Source organism: Lepus europaeus, chromosome 14, assembly GCF_033115175.1.
Source record: "Lepus europaeus isolate LE1 chromosome 14, mLepTim1.pri, whole genome shotgun sequence".
Lineage (NCBI taxonomy): Eukaryota > Metazoa > Chordata > Mammalia > Lagomorpha > Leporidae > Lepus > Lepus europaeus.
In genome coordinates, this window is record NC_084840.1 from 18,674,116 (window position 1) to 18,690,947 (window position 16,832).

The following is a 16,832-nucleotide window of genomic DNA, read 5'->3' on the forward strand; positions in this document are numbered from 1 at the left end:
AGGAAGGGGGAGGGTCTGTGGGCTGTGCCATACCACAGTAGGTGGGCAGGACGGACAGAGAGGGGGAGGGGACCCAACTCCTCTTTTCAATCAGGAACCTACCCTGACATACGGAGCCCATTCCGGTGGTAATGGCCTTGGTCCAGCCGTGAGGGACGTGTGCCATGGCCTGATGGTCTGGGAGCCTCTGGTCCACTGCCAGCCTCCCCTGGGCCCACGCTAGGCCTTAGTTCCCCATCCTGTGCAGAGAACCCTTCGTCCTCGGGGGAGGGTAACATCACAGGTGCCTCTGCAGGAAACCAGCTCTCAGAAACTTCTAGATTCTTTGAAGCAAAGGCATTCTCAGTGTGGGGAAAACGAGGCAGGTGTAACCAAGTTTCTAGCTGTTGGGTGGTGACTTTAAAAACTATAGAATTCAGAATGTTTGGGGCCGGCTCTGTGGCATAGTGGGTAAAGTCGCCTGCAGTGCTGCCATCCCATATGGCCACTGGTTCGAGTCCCAGCTGCTCCACTTCCAATCCAGCTCTCTGCTGCAGCCTGGGAAAGCAGTAGAAGATGGCCCAAGTCCTTGGGCCCCTGCACCTGGGTGGAAGACCTGGAAGAAGCTCCTGGCTCCTGGCTTTGGATCGGCTCAGCTCCAGCCGTTTCAGCCAACTGGGGAGTGAACCAGCTGATAGAAGATCTCTCTCTCTCTCTCTCTGCCTTTCCTTCTCTCTGTGTAACCCTGACTTTCAAGTAAAATAAGAAATAAATCTTTAAAAAAAGCGAAGTTTGTAGGGAAGGGAGGCAGCCCTGGTGTGGTGACATGGACGATGTGTCCAGCAGGCGACCATCTCGGCTCCATTCCCAAATGTCCGCACCTGTGCCCCTGTGCCTGCAGCAGTGACATGGAGACATAACCGAGTGTTTGTGCAACTCTAAAGTGAAATCTGGGGTACAATGAGCGAGCCTCAGCTGCACCCGATAACGCAGGTGACCGCACAGCTCTCCCGGGAGCAAAGACAGCAAGGCACGAGAAATGCAGTCCTCTGCGGTAAGGTCAGAGAGCAAGCAAGGTCAAGGTCAGCACAGAACCGGGTGGGGGCGGCCTTAGGTGGAGGGCCAGGGGCTGTGACTGCGGGGCCTTCGGGGTGCCAGAGTCTTCGCTTCCTGTCCTGAGTGGTGGCCACCCAGATTTTCACTGCACGGGAATTCTTGTTTAACACATACATTCCCCGCGCCCCAGCAAGCGTTATGTCCAACGATTTCAAAACAAATACCAAATACTGCGTGTTTGGCAACACGCAGCACACACTGCCCCCTTCTTGGGGCTGAGGGTACAGGAGTGTGGCTGCTCACAACCCGGGCTGTCCTCGCTGGGACCGGCGGTAGAGGGCCCGTGCCCGCTGCCTGGTGACTCAGTGCCCTGCTGGGCAGGGGGCGGGCCCCAGAGACCCGATCGCCAGCCTTGGCCTCTGAGTCTGCAGCTATAAGCAAATGTGACTAACCCTGGAGGCCCCTGAGTCAGCCCTGCGGAGCCTGGCCTGGGATGGGGGAAGGGTGGCCCCAGGGGACAAGGGCTGGCTGCCCAGGAGGGCTCAAAGCCCAGGCCGTTTAAAGACCCTCGTGTGGTGGGGTGGGCAGTGGGCAGGGATTGGGCAATGCTTGGTGCCACTGGCCAGTGGTGAAATACTACATACCCCCCACCCCCACCCCCACCCAGAGTGCTGGCCAGGCCCCTGCCTTCCTTGCCTGTAGTGGGGCGATGACCTTGGGGTCAGCTGCATCTGCCCGGCTCCAGCTGGTTCAGATTTCAAGGCCACCAGTAGGTATTTCCTTCCCAGCACCTCACACCACAGTCACAAACCACCAGGCCACCTCAAGATCTCTCCAAGTCACAGACGTCGCAAGCATCAGGGAACGCACAGACAAGTTCTCTTTGGTTCTGGAGTGCGTGTCTGGCCCCTTTTTGGATCAAAGTCTCCCTGGGGCCCTGGGAATTCAGACACCCGGGGACAGCACCTCTCCCTATAAAGGCTGGGGAAGCAGCCGTCCTCAGAGCTCAGCCCAGCCCTCCCTGCCTTCCCCCACCTGAGCCCCAGGCCAGCTGGAGTGGAGGGGCTTTGACCACTGCATGAGTGGAGGGAGCAGAGGGAGTCGGGGGGCAGGAGGAGCCCAAGGACTTGGCGCAGAGCACAGCCCTGGGGACAGCCCATGGACTCCACCCAGCAGGGCAATGGGACGTGTCACCTGCAAGGTAGTGAGCTGCCTGTCTCGGGGAGGCTCCAAGGCCTTTGCCCAACTGCCCTGCAGAGACCCCAGCCCCGGGATGGAGGAGGGGGCATGGGGTGACATCTGGGGCGCAGGGCTGTGCCTGGTGCTGTGGTGGGCTCCCCCACCTCCCCAGGGTGGGAAGAGATAAAGCGTTGGGGCTGAAGGGCCTGCAGGAAACCCCAAGTTTCTTTCAACAAGGAGCTCGACTGGGAGGTCCGGATAGCGGTGACGCAATGCTGGAAGGCTCGGGGAAGGCCGGGGCCGGTGAAGCGGGGGCTGCTGGCATCCCCTTGGGGCTCCCCGGGCCTGGTGGAGGACACGGCCTCAGCGCAGCAAGTGCTGGCCTCCCAAGCTCAGAAAGAGGGATCCAGAAGAGGGGCCAAGCTGGGCCCATCCCACAAAGACAGACCAAGGCGGGGCCACGCGACAAGCCGCTGCGCTTTATTGAACAGCTGTGGGATTAGGAAAGGGAAGAAGGGTAGGAGACGCGATTATGTTCCTAAGAGAAGGTTTCAAGTCTGGCTTTGCAGAGGGTATAATTAGCAGGGTCACTGGGTCTTGTAGGATTTGGGGCTACATGGTGGCGGCACTCGCCCAAATGGTGTCCTTTGGTAGGGAGGGCCGTGGGTGGGGAGTCGAAGACGCAGCCTGGGCCAGGCCTGGGGTCTACGAGCATTTCTGCTCATTGGCAGGTGTGTGCTGACCTGGGGTCTTTTGCCATGCTGGTTCTCACAGCCCCTGCCACAGCCCCGACCACCTCCCTGTCCACCAGGGCTCAGCACCCTGTCTTAGGCTACCCTGTCTTCTGTACAGGTTCCCAGGGAGGGAGCCAGGGGCTCAGCCGAGGACCCAGCAGTGCAGGCAATGGGGCTCCTGGCCAGCTGGAGCCCGAGGCCAACAGGGCCTCCTTGGCCTCCACTGTGTGCAGAACACAAGGCTAAGGTGCGTCGAGGGCGTCCTTGATGGCGTTGGTCAGAGGGAAGCGCAGGTTCTGGCCGCAGAATGAGCCCTGGAAGTCATCCAAGTCCAGCGCCCACACCATGGCGCCAGCCAGCTGCCTGTTTTTCAGGTACCGCACCTGGCAAAGGAGGTCCAGAGGGCAGGGCTGGGTCCCTGGGCCAGGGGCATATGGGGGAATGTCCTCCCCCAGGGAGGGAACAGCAGGTACCCGAGACCCACACACCAGCCCCCAGCCCTGTCCTCTGTGCAGGGGACTGGATTCCGGCTGTTCCGGGCAGGGCCCCCTCCCTTGAGGAAGCTTACCTTGGCTTTGACACTCTCCAGGTCGTCGTACCCCACCCACTGGTTGCCCTTGGTGGCATAAGGGACCTGCTGGCCCAGGAGTCTATGGACTGTGGCACCGTGGAGAAAGTCACAGATCTGAGAAGAGAACAGAGTAGGGCTCACGTCAGGAGTGGCACTGACTCAGCAGGGGACAGGGAGAAGTCACCCCAGCCCCCGCCCAATCTCTCCCAGCCCCTTGCCCCATCCTGCAGCCTCAGCTTCTGCCGCTTCGTATAGAACAGATGCAAACCTCCCAGCGTTCCTCTATCATGTGGGTTGAGGAGTGGTCCAAGGCCACACAGAGCAGCAGAGGCTGAACTGAAACAGAACCTGCCTCCCGGCCACGTGTGTTTCCTGGGCTGGGAGGAAGACCCTGCTTGCTGGCCAGGAAGGTGTCCTGGGAGCTCAGGGTGGGGAGGGGTGGGCCCGCATGTCCACACCTGCTGGACAGTGAGTGGCAGAGGTCTCGGCTGTCCATCTCTCCCTCTGGGGGCGTGAGGTCAACTGAACATTTTTTTATTCCCAGACAAGAAAAAGCCTCGTCCCCAGGGGGCTGGTGGTGTTGGGGGCTCTCACCATCTCTTCCGACTCCCTTACCTCGTAGTAGGCGAGGGTGCCTCCCTCCTTGGTGAATCGGCCTGGAAGTCCCGGCCCCGAGATGGGGGCGCCAACACCCGTCTCGGAAGAGGCCAGAGTGAAGCTCTTCCCGAAGGCAGGGATGCCCATGACCAGCTTATTGGCAGGGGCCCCCAGCTTCAAGATGTAGCCCACAGCGTAGTCCTGGATGGGGACAGAGCCGGGGGGGATGCATGGGTCAGGGAGGGTGGGCAATGACCCCTCTGCCATGACAGGGGGCTGCAGGTGTCTGGTGCATCTGGGATTTCCCTGTCCATCCGGGAAGTGATGGCGTCAGGTTCAAGTGCATTTTCTCCTTCCATTCTCAGGAGAAACCCTTTTAAGCCTAGGAAGGCATAATTGCTATTGGACAGATGCAGAACTCAGGTGACTGGCTCAGGTTTCCCAGCAAGCGAAGAGCAGGCAGAGGCTCCTGCTCTCTCCCCAGCAAGGCCCTGCCTTCACACAGCCCACCCTGCAAGCCACACCTCCAGAACCATGGAGAATGCAGACTTGGGAGCTCTGTGCATCTGTGAAATGGGCCTCTTGACCTCTCTCTTGCAGGACTGCGCTGAGGAGGAGAGGGTTGGTCTGTGGGCCCTGGCAGGTGGCAGGGCCTTGGGTACTCACAGTGTTGCTGAACCTGTCGGGACTGGCATCTTCCTGGCCCCGGAACAGGGGGCTGTGGTGTCCGGTGGTCCTGCGCCAGGCTCCGTGGAAATCGTAGGTCATGATGCTGATCAAATCCAGGTATCTGGAAATGAGAAAAGCCCTTGGCTTCACATCCAAGACCTCAGCAGGATATGAGCAGAGGCAGGAGGCAGCTGATGGGCTGGCTGCTAAGTCGAGTCCCAGGCGATCCCCGGAGCACTGTCCTGGCTGCCGGCCCACCTGCCCTGGCACCGGCCCTGGCCCACAAGGGCACTTGAGGCAAGCGTGGGTCCCTGGGCCATGGCCCTGCACACGTCTGGGGGCCAGCCTCTGTCTCATCTGCTGCTCCAGGGCAAGCAGACTAAAAGCAGCGTGGGAAGCAGCTTAGGAGGACGGCGCAGGACCAAAGCAGTCTGAGCCGAAGACACGAGATGGTGGGAGGAGGCGTCCACGGCTCAGGGAGCACCGGAGCCGGACTGTGCCCTGTGATCTCCCACCATGGGGCACAGGTGCATAGCCACCTCCTCCCTCCTGCCAAGGTTCATGCCAGTGGCAAGTCTGCACCCCTCCAGGATCCTAAAGAAGATCCCAAGGCCACTGCTCTGCTCCTGGGTCTCCCGGGTCTCTCTGGAGCCACCAGGCCGCTGGGCTGCTGGCTGCCACTCTCAGACAGAGCAGGGACCAGCGGATGGGAGGGACTGGGCCACCAGGCGAGGGGGCGGCTGAGGGGGTGAGGCTGCCTTGAGCACACCTCACACTCTGGAAACCAAAGGTCTCCTTGCTGCTGTGTGGGCACTGCAGGGTCCAGTGCTCGGCTCAGCTTGGTGTGGGGGAAGCAGCCTGTGACGGCCGGCGGGGGTGTAGCTGCTCCTGCTCCCTTCCAGAGTGCATCCATAGCAACTCTGAACAGGCCAGCAACACCCCACGCGGAAAGGGAACAGCGGGCTTGATTATGCCCCATTCAGCAGATGGGGAAACTGAGGCACACGGCGGGGAAGCGACTTGTTCCCGCTCATAGAACGAGGTTCTGGAAGAACCAGGACTAGAAGCCCCGTCCCCAGCAGAGGGAGGGGGTCGGCAGAGGCATGCAGGGCGCTGTCTGCCCACCGGGAAATCTGGGCGATGTCATAGCCACTGTCCAGGGCGACCTTCCCGGCAGACACGGCGGCGCTCAGCAGGAGCTGCTCTGCTCCTCCCTGGGCCTCCTTCGCGAATTCAGCCTTCATTTCCTGGGGGTGGGGTGGGGGTGGGGGGGAGAGGCAGGTGAGCATGGATGGCCTGGGAGGCACGAGGGAGACTTCTGAGAGAGGCTACCGGCCCCGAGCTCCTCACTGCCCTCCCCCAACAGCTGTGATCGGCAACTCTGATGGCTCGGTGGAGGTGACAAGGTGACCCATCAGGGGCCTTATCGTCAGGGCCACCGTCCTTGTCCTAAAACCCGTCTGGACTGCACAGCCCAAATCCCATGCACACCATCAGCTCCCGGATGCTCCCTATCTGGAGGGACCCACAGGACAGCACGGCATCCTGGCGGGCCCCGGACGCTGCTGGATCCCGCTTGGCTTTCAGTCGGGTTTTGCTCTAGCCAGCTTGTGAGATCTCAAAAATCACAGGATGATTTAGATGATCGCTCTGCCCCCAGGGGCACCAGCGACCCTTGGGCTTCCCCCAAGTGAGCTGGGGAAGGGCCCTGGATGCGGTGCAGGCTGGGTAGCAGGTGGCATCAGTTTGGGACAGAACAGTAGATACCCCACTTGGGGGCAGTGATGAGCCCCTTTGGTCAGTGCCGACCTTCTGCCTCTCCCACTGGGACCCCCCCCCCCCCCCCCGCCACAAGCCTCCCACCGTGGTCACCATGTGTACGATCTCCAGGGCAGGGCAACCCAGGGCTCTGCAGCCAGGATGCTGCGGCTCCTCTTTGTCCTCAGGAGACCATCGCAGGAGGCAGCATCTAGCCCACCCCCGTCCCTGATGCCTGCCCGCCTCCCCCTCTGCCCCTCTGACCGGCACCTTGACGAGCTTGGTGAAATGCCACCGGTCTCTCCGTGTCGGGTAGAGCCAGGCCAGGTCCAGCCCGTCGAAGCCATGGGCACGCAGAAATGGCGGCACAGACTTGATGAACTGCCTGCGGCTCTGGGTGTTGGAGGCTATTTTGGAAAATCTAGGGCCAAGAGCACCATGTAATGTGACCAGCACGGGGGGTGCTAGGTGCCCGGCCCTCTGGTGGGCTTTCCAGGGCCTGGGGAGCAGCGAGTGTGAGCCCATGCAGCTGAGGAGGGGCTGGGACAGGCTCTGCCCGAGGAGGTCTGAGAGACAGCGGGAACAGAACAGGCAGGGGAGCAGGAGACGCTGTGTGACCCCTGGCAAGACCCTCTCCCTCTCTGGGCTCTGGTTTCTTGGCTGTACGTGGGGCAGGCCCCTGATGGCCATTTAGGCCTCTGTGCCTAACCTGCCTGGAGCCCCTGGGACCCCCCCTACAGCAAGTGGGGAGACCCAGGCCTCACCCCTGTTGCAGCCCCCTCTGTGCCCTCTTACCTCTGAGAGCCAAAGTTCCACCCTCCCACAGACAGGAGGGTCTTCAGGTTGGGGTTCCTGTGGGACAGGGAGGGGGGAAGGCAGGGGTGAAGTGACGTGACACCAAGTGGCCCCATGGTGGCCCCATAGGTAGGGGTCTAGCTTTGGGCCAGGGGCTGGCTTAGGTCTCTGTGGTCTTCACAGCCCTGGGATTCAGGGTCCTAAGTGGTCCCACACTTGGTGGCAGTCACTGTCCAGTTTTGTTCCTCGCAGGGGGGAAGCCAGAGCAGGGCTCCCTGGAGAGGCTCCCGTAGCGGGAAGGAGAGGTCCTGCCATTCCCAGGGGCCTCTGCCTCCAAGCGCACCCCAAATGCTGCCCTACACCCACCGTCATTGCCCCCTCCCATTTAAGCCAAGGCCTCCAGCTCTGGGCCCAGAGGCGGGTTCTGTGTGCCTTTGGGCAAGGCTGCCCTCCCCGGGGACCAGCCCAGCCCACCCCCGCCATCCTCCCGCCCGGGCCGGCCCCGGGCCCAACCTGGTCTTGAGTGCATTCAGCATGCCATAGAGCGTGGCGTCGTTCCACTCCCACGTGTCAAGCTCATTGTCGCTTATGTTGGCGAAGCTGTAGATGATGTGGGTGCAGAGGAAGTGGCTGATGGCATCGGGCAAGCATCGCCCTTCCCCTTCCCGGTACTGGGACCAGTTGGTGTAGTAGCAGACCAGTTTGTAGGCAGAGCCTGAGGAGAAGGCAGGGGTGGGGCCTGGGCCGGAGGCCTCTGGGCTGAGCTCCCGTGGAGTTGTTGGGGTGCGGGGGTGAGTGGAGAGGGGCTCAGGTCGTCGGCGCATGCAGAGAGTGCTTGGGACAGAGGGAGACCGAGCCTGGCATTGTGTGGGAGCAGAGGGCGGGGTGTGGATGCCAGCGAAGTGAGGGCTCAGTGCAAGGCAGGAAGCCTCCTGGAGGAGGTGGCCTTGAGGGAGGGTAGGGACCCAGACACAACAGCCCAAGACACTTGACCCTCGCGTTACAGCCTTCCTCCATCGGAGGTGTCCCTAACTCAGCCCACAGCTGGCCCACGGGAGCCTCAGAACACAAGCTCCGGCTCCCCAGAGCTGGGGTGCAGGATCACAACAGACCAGGAAGTTCCCCATCTCCTCCACCCCTAACTCCTGCTATGGCACAGGCCGTTTCCCCTGGCCGGGCTCCCTTAGCGCTCCCCTCCGCGGCTGGGCAAAGCTGTCACCGACCCGAGCCTTTTCACGGTCGCTATTTCGGACAGCCCCAACCCAAATATTCAGAGCAGGGGAGACACAGATAACGTACACCCACTCATGAAATGGAGGCCTGGAAGAGCTTGGACAAGGGCTCCCACCTCGCCAGACCCCTCCCCACCTTCCCTGTGCCCTCGCCACGCCTCCCAGGACTGCAGGTGTGTGGTGGGTGGGGGTGGGGGGAGGGGCATTACTCACAGCACTGCAGCAGCACCAGGACCGCCAGGCCTGGAGGGGAAGCAAGACTGGGCAAAGGCTTCCTGCCTGTGTACCTGCCACCCCCTCCCCCTAATGCCGGTCCCCCTTCTCCCCTGGCCCAGCCTTCCCACCCCTCCCCCCACCCAGCAGGCAGGAGGCCTGGCCCTAGGGTGCAGAACCCCTAACCCCACCGGCCTTGGCCAGACCAGAGACCTGTCTGAGCCACCGTCAGGCCCATCCCGGCAGTGGCAGAGTGGGGAGTGGCCGGCTTCTGCCCGGGGCCCCTGCACTGCCCTTTTAAACCCATCTCGTCCCACCTCCGCACGCCCAGCCCAGCCCCGTTACAGGAACTGCGCTGTGTGTCAAGGGGAGGTGTGAGATGAGGTCGGGGCTGATGTGCAGGCCAGCAGGGAGGATTGAGAAAGTCTGGGGTTTTGAAAGCCCTGGGCCAGCTCTGCCTGCCGCATCGGGGTGGGCTGGGGGCCACTTCCTCCTGCACCCGGCCCCGCTCCTCCTCGCCAGCACTTTCCCAGCTTCCCTGGCAGCCTCTACCTTCGCATCTACAGCCCTCAGAGCCCTCGGCCAGGTTGCAGGCCAGGCCCAATCAGCTTACATAAGCCGCAGCCTGGGAACAAGGCTGTTATTATCCGGCCCTGCCGGACTTCCCCTCCCCCGACTTTCTCCCTGCTTCCTGCTGGTCACGTTTAGGGAAGAGCCAGAGAGCCCCCGCTGGGGGGACCGAGAACCCCGAGCTGAGGGCTCCCCTTGGGGTCCACAACCCTTTCCTTCTGCAGTTTATGCAAAGCCGGTGGGGGAGGGGGCGTTCCCGAGAGCTTTCTGGGCCCAGTGCTGCTTTGAGTCCTTTGTGAAACAGCAGCATGAATGGCAGACGGGGTCCCCTGCAGCCCGGGAACTCGGTCAGGTGCGGAGAAAGTACGGGAGGGGAGGGAGCCAGGGCCCCCAGGACTTCCCCCAGGGGCAGGGCGCAGACCCCGCAGAGGACACGTAATCTGCGCTCCTCTGCCATGGGTGCTTTGCAAACTCAAGCCCAGTGGCCCGGCTGCTCTTTCAATCCTCCCGGGACTCCCCGCCATCCTCAGGATGGGAGCAAAACTTGGTAAGGAGGCTCAGCCTGGCGCCCCTGCCTGTGAATCCTGAGCCCGGGGATGCAGAACGGCCCCCTTCGCAGGCTGTAAATTAGCGAGTGGGCAGAGAGAGAAAAGTTCAGGACTCCAAGAGCCATACAGGCCCTGGGCTTCTGGACAAGGTCGCTTTGTTATTTGACAGTAACGGCCGGCAATAGTGGGGTGTCAGCCATGCTGGCCGGCGGCCCTCTCGGCGTGAGGGCTCTCTCTTGCTTTCTCTTCCTCTGAAGCACTGATAATCCACCTCCGTCTCTGTAAGATGAGTGGTCGGGGGGTGATGAGAATGCACGCATGCCTCCTGGGAGTGCCTGGGTCCCGTGCCCCGCTCTGGCTCCGGATGGCAGCTCCCTGCTCACGCCGATCCTGGGAAGGCAGCCGACGATGGCTCAAGCACTTGGGTCCCTGGCAGATGGAGTTTCCGGCTCCCAGCTTTGGCCTAGGCATTCGCGGAGTGAACCAGTGGATGGGAGCTCCGCCTGCCTCTCTGTTTAATTAATTAAGCACTTTAGGGGCGGGGTTTTGGCCCAGTGGTGAAGTCATGGCTTGGCGCTCACGTGCCAAGGCCTGGTTCAAGTTCCGGCTACTCTACTTCCGACCCAGCTTCCTGCTATGGTGACTGCTGGGAGGCAGCAGACGACGGCTCCGGTACCTGGGTCCCTGCCACACTTGCGGGAGACCCAAGGTGGGGTCCAGTTTCCTGCTTCAGCCTGGCCCAGCCCTGACTGTTGCAGACATTTGTGGAGTGAACCAGTGGATGGAAGATCTCTCTCTCTCTCTGTCTTTCTAACTTTCAAATTAAATGTAAACAGATGAATAAAATTTTAAAGTATCATTTCTTTTTCAAAGATTTTTTTTATTTATTTGAGAGGTAGAGTCTCAGACAGGGAAAGGAGAGACAGGGAGAGAGGTCTTCCATCTGATGGTTCACTCCCCAAATAGTCGCCATGGCCAGAGCAGGGCCAATCTGAAGTCAGGAGTCAGGAGCTTCCTCCGGATCTTCCACAGGGGTGCGGGGGCCCAAGCACCTGGGCCATCTTCCACTGCCTTCCCAGGCCATAGCAGAGAGCTGGATCAGAAGACGAGCAGCCAGGACACGAACCAGCGTGTCCACAGAAGATGCCGATGCTGCAACGCCAGCCCCTTAAGTATCCCTTCTAGAAAAAAAAAAAAAAAAAACCACGGTGGTTTCCAGAGTCATACTCTGAGTGCTAGAGGGTGACAGCTTCTTCCTTTTAAGGTGACTGCCTCCTTTTGCACCTGAGATGATTGACAGCAATGACGCAATGACAGCCCTGGTGCATTTGGGGCACAGAGGGAAAGACTCATTTCTGCTGGCGCCGTTACAAGCTAGTTTGCATGCAAAAATCTTCACACAGTACAGGGCGTTCAGAAAACACCCTCTATCTTCCCTGTCTTCCTTTGCTAAAAGTCACCTCCTAAGCTAGGATTGGCTCACGCCTCCTTGTCCCGGGCCAGCCCACACTCAGTTTATTAATTCCACAGTCATCAAAATGACATCATCACAGCACATGGACTGGTCGAGGGTCCCAGGCTCAGTCCCTCCAGCCGCCTCTCACACCTGCACCCCACCCACGTGCGCCTTCTTTCAGGCCCTTGGACTCGCTGCCGTGCCCTGAACGTGTGTCCTTCACACCCCTTCCCAACTCAGGATTTAGTCCCCAAGGTCTGATGTCAGTGTGGTAGGAACTCTGTCCAATCATAGCAGAGAGGCGGAGCCTTGGGGAGTGATTAGACTGGACCAGGTCGTCAGGGCGGGGCCCTGTGTCTGGGCCTTGCAGCTTTACAGGAGACCTTAGCTGGACCAGCCCAGCCCAGCCCAGCCCGTCTCTTGTCCGGCGATCTCTTGTCCGGCGATCTCTTGTCCGGCGACACCCTTGCCACCTGGGGACTCAGCCAGCAAGAGGTGCCTTGGTGGGATAACCGACACGGCAGGTGCCACCAAACCTCAAGACTGGCGCCTGGAGCTCGCCTCCCCCTCCCTGGACGGATCAGAGCCTCCCACACTCAGCGCCTGTGGAGCAGGGAGGTTGGTGACAGAGCCCTGAGGGGAGTGGGAAGCGAGTCAGTCCCCGACCTCATGGAGCCCACAGTGTGCAGGGAGGGGTACGTGGAACAAGAGGGCAAGGCCTGGGTCATGGCTAGGAGAAGCTCAAGAGGCGCTCTCTAGGGTCAGGAGGCCTTAGTGGGTGGCAGGGGTCACCTCCTGAAGACATGGGGTCTCGGCGGGGAGGTGGGGTAGGAGGGGAGGTGTTAGTCTGGCAAAAAAGTGTGCGAGCGGGGCCAGCCCTGTGGCATAGCAGATAAAGCTGCCACACGTGGTGCTGGCATCTCATATGGGCAACGGTTCAGGTCCTGGTTGCTCCACTCCCAACCCAGCTCCCTGCTAATGCACCTGGGAAAGCAGCAGGAGATGGCCCAAGTGCTTGGGCCGCTGCACCCGCCATGGGGGACCTGGATGCAGTTCCGGGCTTCTTGTTTCCACCGGGCTCAGCCCTGCTGTTGCAGCCGCTGGGGAGTGAACAAGTGGTTGGGTGATCAGTCTCTGTCCTTCTCTTTGTCACTCTGCCTTTCAAATAAAGCAATCTTTAAACATGGGAGAGGGAGAGGGAGAGAGGGAGAGAGAGAGGGAGAGAGACTGGCTCATTAAACAGCAAACACAGAAAGTATTCAAAGGGGAAAGATAGCCAAGGTCACTGTATTCATGATGGCAACCAGCAGTGTCCCCATGTCCCTCAGGGCCAGCACAGCACTAACCAGGGTTGGAGTTGTTGTTGTCAGGGAGTCCATGTTTCTGGGAAAGCCCCCAGGTTTGTTAACTTGGAATCAGGGTGACCTGTTATTTTGGGTTTTTCTGCAGATGCAAAGTGTCACGGCCTCGCAGTGGTCTTTGGCTGTGACTGAAGCAGGGCGAACTGGCAAGCGTGGCTTCCACAGCTGCCCCTTCCTTGTGGCCTGGTTCTTGCCACTGAGTCATGGATTTTACTGTACAGTTGCTTAAGAATTTCTGACCCAGTGCCATTCAGTTGGTGTCTTGTTTTATTTCCATTGGCATAACAAGAGGTATTGGCAAATACAGGGACAATCTCTTTCGGTGTAGTTAGCAAAACTAGAGCCACAAGATGTTAAAGCTTTGCTGTGAACTCCGGTCTGTAGGCTTTGCAGAGCTCACAGGCCAAGAATTGCTTTGATGTGAGAAGCAGTGATGTGAAGTCTTATTAGTCCTATTTTCTCTAAGATTCCCACATTTGCTAACGTATCCCAGCTGCCAGGAAATGAATTTCAGAAGCCGTGAGCCATGCCAGGTTTTCCCCGGGATTTCACTGGTGTCCCTGCTATGAGTATGGTCTTTTTTTTTTTTTTAAAGATTTATTTATTTATTTGAAAGGCAGAGTTACAGAGAAAGAGAGAAGGAGAGACAGAGAGAGAGAGAAACACAGAGAGAGATCTTCCATCTGCTGGTTCACTCTTCAAATGGCTGCAATGGCCAGAGCTGGGCTGATCCAAAGCCAGGAGCCAGGAGCTTCTTCTGGATCTCCCACATAGATGCAGGGGCCCAAGCACTTGGGCCATCTTCTACTGCTTTCCCAGGCCATAGCAGAGAGCTGGATCGGAAGTGGAGCAGTCAGGACTCAAACTGGTGCCCATATGGGATGCTGGTGCTGCAGGCAGCAGCTTAACCTGTTACACCTTCTTAATAGGAGGCTATTGTTTGACCAAGATTCTCTGACCACACTTAAGCAGCTTCAGGGTGTGCTCCTATGCTCATCTGTGAACTGCTTGTAGAATCAGGGGCCGGCTAAGCCCCCTTAGCAAAGACCCCCAGACCTGGAAATCTGCTCACCCTCAGTATCTGGTCACGGTCCTCGTCTTCCCTGTCCCCCAGGGCATGGGTCACCCTGGCCTGCATTCAGCAGGGATCCTTTCTGGTCGATTCTGTCAGAAGCCCCCGTACTCCTGCTAGTTCCTCTTGGTAATTCCCCAGACACTGATCCTGAACCTGCTCCTGGGCTATGAGTCACACTTGCCGGTGCCGGATTTGGAGTTGAGCCCAAAGCTCTTTTGCCCCACGGCAGGAAGTTGGTGCCATGATGCCTATGCATGCCCAGATGGCCTGAGGAAGTCTAGGTCACCGCCCTTCAACCAGTGTCACGGTGCGTGTTCTTTTTCGGCACACAACTAATTAGAAGAAATGTTTGGGGGCCGGCGCTGTGGTGCAGCGGGTTGACACCCTGGCCTGCAGTGCTGGCATCCCATATGGGCACCGGTTCGAGTCCCGACTGCCCCACTTCTGATCCAGCTCTCTGCTATGGCCTGGGATAGCTGTGGAAGATGGCCCAAGTCCTTGGGCCCCTGCACCTGGATGGGAGACCCAGGAGAAGCTCCTGGCTCCTGGCTTTGGATTGGCACAGCTCCAGCTGATGTGGCCAATTGGGCAGTGAACCAGCAGATGGAAGACCTCTCTCTCTCTCTCTGCCTCTCCTCTATCTGTGTAACTCTGGCTTTCCAATAAAAATAAATAACTCTTTTTTAAAAAAGAGAAATGTTTGGCATGGCTAATACCCAGTGCTATTCTTGTAAGAGAAGGGACACCGTCTCACCGAATCTCTGGAACTAACCTACATGACCCTAAGCATTGATCCCATCTGGAGGTAGATAAGCTGTATCAATTGATCAGTTATTGTATTTCCCCCCCTTAAAATTTCTTCAAAGATTTAGTTATTTAAAGGCAGAGTTACAGAGAGAAAGGGAGAGAAAAAGATATCTTCCATCTACCGATTCACTGGAGCCCGGAGCCAGGAACTCTGTCCGCTGCAGCCTTCCCAGGCACATTAGCTGGCAAGTGAATCAGAAGTGGAGCTGCCGGGACTCGAGCTGGAACCTATACTGGATGCCAGCATTGCAGGCAGCGGCATAGCGTGCGGCACCACACGGCTACCCATATCCCAGCACCCGGTTCAAGTCCCCGCTCCTTGGCCCACCATCCATCTCCCTGCTGGAAGGCAGCTGTGTGGACGTCAGGGGAGTGAACCAGCGGATGGAAGATCTCTGCCTCTCTGCCTTCCAAATAAATGCTTTCGATTTAAAAAGAAGAGAAAAATGCTTCAGCGTGCTGTGGACGTGCAAATACACACTGGGTTTGAGAACAAAAACAGAAAATCACAGCTCTCATTAAGTTTTTAAAGTAAGTTTTATTTGTTCGAAAGGCAGAGAGAGAGAGAGAGAGAGAGAGAGATTCACTCCCCAAAGTCCCAATAACTGGGACTGAGCCAGGCTGAAGCCACGGCCAGGGACTCAGTCTAAGTCTCCGCACGGCTGCCAGGGACCGGACTTAAGCCAGCACCTGCTGTCCCCCCTGGGGTGCTCATGAGCAGGAAGCTGGAATCAGGAGTGGAGCCGGGACTCGAACCCAGGTGCTATGGGAAGGGATGTGGGTGTCCCAAGTGGTGTTTCAACCACTATACCAAACACCCTCCTGTCGTTAATTTTTTTTTGATTGATTACATGTTCAAGTGGATATATTGGGTTCTATTAAATATCTCATTAAAATTTTTAAAAAGTTTATATAGGTGCAATCTGTTAAACTGAGGATGAGAAATAAAAAGAAAAGCCATCCCTTGTGTTGACGAGAATAAGGCATGGACCACAATGACGCCAGTTCATCTTTGTGTTCACTGATCGTGGGGTCGCAGTCTACTTCTTCACAGGTGTGTGCTTTTGATCAGTCTCTGGCTGAACTTGGCCCTTAGCAGGAAAGGAGCCACGCACAGCAGTCACCGGTGAGCACGACCGAGCCCCAGTAACACTCCACCTGACAAGCGCGACAGCGAGCTGCACTTGCCCGACAGCCGCCGTTTACCGAGCGTTGTTCTAGAACCTCGACCAAAGCCTCTCTTGAGACCGTGTCTGTGTCGCTCGGCCCAGTCTGCCAGGTCAAGCCGTGAGCTCCGGCCTTTCCTGTCGTCCCTCTGCCGTCTCCTCCAGCAGGTGAGTGTGGTATCTTGAGTTGGAGCAGGGCCTTTATCTGCAGCTGTAGGGAAAGAGACCTAGCCTCTGTGTCTGCTGAGTGAAGAGGTCAGGGTCACGGCCGGGACGGGGAGAGGGGGGCTTTCACCGCGGCGCAGGGGGAGTGCGCTGGGAGAGGGAGGCACCAGCAGACCCCCGGGCCCGTGCTCTGGCACAGGCAGAAGACTGTAACCAGCAGAGGAGCACCTCCAAACACGGAGACAAGTCTAAAATAAACAAACATGCTGACGTCTCCACATCAACTCTCTACACGCACACGAGAAGGTGTCTTTCAGAAGTGACATGGAATCCTTGAAACATTCCAGTTAATGCGTGTTACTTCTAAGTGCTTAACCTAGCAGGGCTGGAGATTTCTTCATTGTAAATAAGAATAACTAGGATGGCTCTTACAATTGAGCTAGTCAATTATTTGCATAAGGTCAAATTGAAATTTTTTTTATTATTTCCCCTTTATAAGGTAGAAGAATAAATCTTTGTATTACCCATGGTCATAACATTTTTAAAAAATCCATACTTTTTGGGGCCGGTGCTGTGGCGTAGTGGGTAAAGCCACTGCCTGCAATGCCAGCATCCCATATGGCCACTGGTTCGAGTCCCGGCTGCTCCACTTCCAATCCAGCTCTCTGCTATGGCCTGGGAAAGCAGTGGAGGATGGCCCAAGTCCTAGTGCACCTGCACCCGTGTGGGAGACCCAGAAGAAGCTTCTGACTCCTGGTTTCAGATCAGCCCAGCTCTGGCCATTGCAGCCATTTGGGGAGTGAACCAGTGGATGGAAGACCTCTCTCTCTCTGCCTCTCTTTCTTTCTCTATGTAACTCTGACTTTCAAATAAATAAATAAATCTTTTTTAAAAAACCCAT

At 58.2% G+C, this 16,832-nt stretch overlaps 1 protein-coding gene across 1 annotated transcript; it reads right to left on the reverse strand.

Annotated features, from left to right (window-relative positions):
* Positions 1 to 2,673: 2,673 nt before the first annotated feature.
* CHI3L1 (chitinase 3 like 1) lies at positions 2,674 to 9,072 on the reverse strand. Its single transcript, XM_062211624.1, has 10 exons — positions 8,997 to 9,072; positions 8,784 to 8,813; positions 7,852 to 8,053; positions 7,339 to 7,395; positions 6,814 to 6,964; positions 5,911 to 6,032; positions 4,783 to 4,906; positions 4,135 to 4,317; positions 3,517 to 3,633; positions 2,674 to 3,331 (listed from the first exon to the last, which is right to left on the reverse strand). The coding sequence occupies exons 1-10, from the start codon at positions 9,019 to 9,021 to the stop codon at positions 3,191 to 3,193; spliced, it is 1,152 nt and encodes a 383-aa protein (XP_062067608.1). The 5' UTR covers positions 9,022 to 9,072; the 3' UTR covers positions 2,674 to 3,190.
* Positions 9,073 to 16,832: the final 7,760 nt, after the last annotated feature.

Excerpts from the sequence above, each read along its gene's own strand:
- CHI3L1 (XM_062211624.1), bottom strand. The coding sequence starts at position 9,021 with ATGGGCCTGACGGTGGCTCAGACAG. Across the intron at positions 8,814-8,996 it reads CCTGACGGTGGCTCAGACAG|GCCTGGCGGTCCTGGTGCTG; the intron begins GTCTCTGGTCTG and ends CTTCCCCTCCAG. Across the intron at positions 3,634-4,134 it reads GCACCCTCGCCTACTACGAG|ATCTGTGACTTTCTCCACGG; the intron begins GTAAGGGAGTCG and ends TTCTCTTCTCAG.